Below are 4,845 nucleotides of genomic sequence, written 5' to 3' on the forward strand. Positions count from 1 at the left end.
CCTGCCTGTCTCACCGTAAGTTTGCGTTGAAGTTACAGAGCGCACGAAGGTCACTTCGCTCACTGCAGCGGTAGCTTTTGCGAAAGGAGCGCGCGGCTCACAAACAAATAATTTACAACTGTTACAGTTCGCGCCCAACTCTTGTATGCTTGTGCGTTCGTTTCGTGCTTCCTCCTTTGCGTTTGAGTAGCGCGCTTTAACTGTCGAGCTGTGACAGTTGTTAGTTCGCGATCATTCTGTGTATGTTATTTCCGTGCGTCGTTTCTGCTTGAACAGCGCCTTGCGAGTTTCTAGCTTCTTGCCGTTCTTCGCGTGACATTACACTTTGTTACTACAGCATTCATTCCTTCACGCTTCCGGCGAAACAATGCGCAACAAACGCTCAACTACGTCTGTGAAGACATGTCTCACTTTCGAAGTATACCGATTCCTATGACAGAGGGACCAGCCATGTTTTTTTTTACAGCGAAAGCTGTTATGAGATCATTTCACCGGCCGTTTTTGGCGCCGTAGTTGTCCGCCGCCGCCTCCGCCGCCGCTGCCGCCGCCGCCGGTGTCCGTAACCAGTATCGCTCGAAATAAGAAAAAAAAAACGAAATAAGAAAAAAATTCCACGATGGAACGAGGTTCGAACCTGGGCCCTCTGCGTGGGAGCCCAGTATTCAACCTCTGAGCCATGCCGGTTTTTTTTCTCTTTAATGCATGGTAATAATGCCATCAAATGTTGCCATCTATTACAACATAATTCATCGCTTTAGAATTACACTCACATGCACATATGCACAAAACACACATCATTTCTCATAGTCCAAGGAATCTTCAAAAGTCCGGTAAACAGACACAGACGTCCAGAAGGCCAAGCCACGCCGGAACCGGGTCAAAAGTCTCAGCAACACTACGCACGTTAGCTGCTTCTTCCCGAAAGACAGACCTTGTCGAGCGAGGTGGCTCAGCGTGTCTGTCAATCATGCGGCTTCTCCATAGCGAATATAGACCTAACAGCATGATTAAATGATATGGTGCACTATTGTTGGTGCTCTTTTTGAAAGGGAAGAACCTAACACCATGCGATGTAATTGGAAATTCTTTTCTGAGGGTTCTCTTAAGAATGTCCCAGAAATGAAATGCATCACTGCAATGAATAAAACAATGCTCGATTGTTTCAGGCTCGTTGCATAGCCTGCAATTTACAGACCAGGGCACGTATATCCCTTTTTCATGAAGCCATGTCTTCAACGGGTAAAGTGGATGTGTGCAGCTTAAAGAAAAACGTTTTCACAGCTGGCGATATACACATTTTACGTACACGGCAGAATACATCATGACCAGAATGAGATAAATATTGCTGTCGGTAAACAGGTTCGGGGAAAAGGGTGTTTACAAGTGCGGCGGTTAGCGTCTTTCTGTCCACGTTGTACAAGTACTCTAGCGTGAATCTGGCTTTCAAAAACTGGACAGTGTCGACAATCTCTTTCAAGAAACCCCATAATTGCGATTCTTCCGCCACTCTTGTTGTGACAAAAAGAAAAGGCAGATGGTGAGAAAGACGGTTCCGTATAACAGCCAGAAGAAACGGGTGGCAGACATCCTTAAGGTAACAAAATCGCAGCACCAGTTGTCGCACAAACAAATGCACAAGACTAAGCCCACCCTTCTCAAGCGGAAGAAAAAGGTTGTCCCTTCTCATGGCTTCCCATGATGAACTCCAGATAAAGCAGGCAAATATTCTGTGAAATGCCTGAATATGTACACGAGAGCAGCGCAATACCTGTAAAATGTAGATAAGTTTTGATGCAAGAAATATGTTGCATGCTTTAGCTTTCGCGAAAACAGAAAGGTCGCGTCCTTGCCAAGTTGACACCTTGCGACGGATAGTCGTTAACGCGGACGTCCAATGAGGACCAATATTACGGTAGTTATCAAGAGGCACACCTAGATAACGGATCGGAGTGTCATCCCAATGAATATTTGCAAATACCGAGGGTGTTAGAGCCCACATGCCCAGCCAGAATCCTCTGCTTTTTTCGAAATTTATACTAGCTCCGGAAATTTCACAAAAACGCATAGTAGTGTTTACTGCTTCCTGGACACTCGGTTTATCAACGCAAAAGAAGGCAATGTCATCTGCGTAAGCTAGAATTTTAATCTCCTCGGCTTCATATGTATATCCTTTAATGTCAGAATTAAAGAGCACACTTAAACAAAGTGGTTCCAAATATATTGCAAAAAGCAAAGGCGAGAGCGGACACCCCTGACGTACTGACGAATTTACCTCTATGATACCTGAAAGCGTGCGATTCACAATCAATCTTGTGGTGCACCTTTTATAACAAAGTGATATGCCATTGTACAATACATCTCCTAACTGGAGATGTCTTAGCAGTGGGAACAAAAAATCGTGCCGTACCTTATCAAAAGCCTTAGCAAGGTCAATCTGAAGAAGAGCTACCTGATTCATGCTACCATCAATACACTCAAGGACTGACCGTGCTATATGAATATTCGTTTGTATAGAGCGGCCTCGAATGCCACATGTTTGGTGGGCACCTACACATTTAGTAATCACTGTTTGCAACCTGTTCGTGAGTATTTTCGCAAATATCTTATAATCAACGTTACATAAAGATATCGGCCTATATCCAGTTACTCTCTTTAATACACACCCTTAATCGAAACGAGGGTAATCTTCCTCCGATGTACGCCAGGTGTCTTGGTCACGTGATGCGCCGCGCTTAAAAAGGCGAACTGCTGTGCCGATCTTTTATTGTGAACATGGTTCCCGTGGGGGAGCCGAAACGTCAATACATTCGTTTTTAAATCATTTGGTCGGTGTCCGGATCCCTTTAACTAGTATCTATTATATTGTGGTCATTCATTAACTGCTGCAGTAAAGCGGCACTTGCATCATAACGATTTGTTAAATATGAGTGATCCCTAGAGTCACAAACCCAATTAAAGTCCCCCAACACAATTAAATGTCTCTCAGTGTTTAGCAACGAGGCTGAGTACAGGAAGAAAGCCTTCCTTTCATTCACTTTTAAGGGAGCGTAGACGCAAACAAACCTCCAATTATGATAATGAAAAGAGATGTCGCAGCAAATAAGACGGCCTTCCCCATCAACATGCAGCGACATCAAAGAGTGGCTCAACTGCTTTCTAACTAATAAAAAGCATCCAGCGGAAACACCACGTGCTTGACTAATGTACAATACATAATGTGGAAAAGTTTCCAGAGCAAAGTTGGTATCACGAGCCGATGAAATCTTAGTTTCTTGCACTGCAGCAACATCAACGTCATGCTGCTTAAGCACGTAGTTTAACTGACGCTGACGCCTCACATTTCCCAAGCCACGCACGTTGAGTGTCGCTACACATAAGGGGAAGGTAAGAGCGGTAGCCATTTTGCTCACTTAAAGTTTTTCTTGATCGCCTTTATCCACAGGCGAACTTGTGGCTTTACCTCCTTTGCACTTCTTTGTGGCACCTTCCTGAGAACGCTGGCACAGACGGCGCGGCCCTCCACCACCAAAGGAGACAACACGTTGTCCACATGAGGGCGCTTGCTCTGCTGCGTCTGACGCACCCGCTCTTGCTTCATCACTTTCCGGCGCCGGGCGTTTCCTTGTCTGGCTGCTATCCATTGCCTCTTCGTCTTCGTCATCTGGAGGCTTTTCCTTTGGGTTTTCCAAGCCATGTTGGCTGACAGCGTTCTCATCTCTTGTGTCTTCACTTGTGCTTTTAGCTGCGCTATTGTGACTGCTGGGCATGGGCTCTATGGTCAACTGTTCTTTGATGCCACCTGCTGCTTCTCCGGATGCGTCGACCACCTCTGTAGCATCCATAAGATGGTCCAGATGAGGCTCTTCTGTGCTAGATTGGCCAGAACGAAGCTTGCTTGCGTAAGTCGACACGCAAGCATCCGACAAATGGCCGAAGCGGTGGCACTGTAAGCACCGCGGTGTTTTGCACTGTCGACGAACGTGTCCCACTCGCTTGCAACGAAGACACAGCGGAGGCCTACCAGGAATAAGCACTAGGCATTGATGACCGTAGATGGACATAATATGCGGTATTGAGCTTACAGTGATGCCATCCTTGAGCTCTAAGGCAACATCCTGGTTCGTTGTCATCCATTGCTCCATACCAGCACATCTCCATCTCTCTCTCTCTATAGATTTGACCACACCATATGCTTGAAATGCCTCTTCAACTCGTCGAGGTTCTAGGTGAGGTGGTAGCCAAAGGAGTTTCAGTTTAATATCCTTGGTCTCCGGATCTATCACCATGTACTTCCGCCCTTTTACACGAAGCTCAGCACGGGTGACAAGTTTCTGCTTCGCCCCTCTACTTGCGCAGGCAACCATCCACACATGGCTCATTTGGTACTGTCCCACACCTATAACGTCCGCAGTAGTCACCACTTCAAGCAGAGCGTCACGGAAGTCTGGAGCTCGGTACGGTCTACCACCCAAGTCTGCATGAAGGAAAACGGAATTCAAGACATCGTTACCGGTTGGTAGACATCGCAGGACGACTTTGTAGCTTTTATCTTCATCAAGAAACGAGGTCGATGATCCTCGGCTTGTGGCCGATACGCTGTTTCCAGTAGAGAGCATTTCCGAACACAGCCGTTCCAATGCCGGTTCTTGAAAATGCTTAGCAAAAAGGTCCTTTACAGGCTCCATGTCGGGAAGGAACCACATTAGCAAATGCAATATAGCGTGGTAGAAGAGTAAAATAAGCACAAAGCGTCGCACAACGCGAATTCTGCAACCAGGCGTCACACAATGCGAATTGCGCAACGAGTAGGTTGTTGAATGCTTCCAACCCCTTACAAAGGGCTGT

The 4,845-nt window shown here is 46.3% G+C and overlaps 1 protein-coding gene and 1 pseudogene across 1 annotated transcript; both read right to left on the bottom strand.

Moving 5' to 3' along the window:
- Positions 1-819: 819 nt before the first annotated feature.
- On the bottom strand, positions 820-2,040 carry LOC119397253 (uncharacterized; annotated as a pseudogene).
- A 1,370-nt stretch (positions 2,041-3,410) lies between these two features.
- Positions 3,411-4,616, bottom strand: LOC119397254 (uncharacterized). The gene has a single exon (XM_037664685.1). It carries the CDS (start codon positions 4,614-4,616, stop codon positions 3,411-3,413), a length of 1,206 nt encoding a protein of 401 aa, XP_037520613.1.
- Positions 4,617-4,845: the final 229 nt, after the last annotated feature.

This window comes from Rhipicephalus sanguineus, chromosome 6, assembly GCF_013339695.2.
Source record: "Rhipicephalus sanguineus isolate Rsan-2018 chromosome 6, BIME_Rsan_1.4, whole genome shotgun sequence".
NCBI classification, from domain to species: domain Eukaryota; kingdom Metazoa; phylum Arthropoda; class Arachnida; order Ixodida; family Ixodidae; genus Rhipicephalus; species Rhipicephalus sanguineus.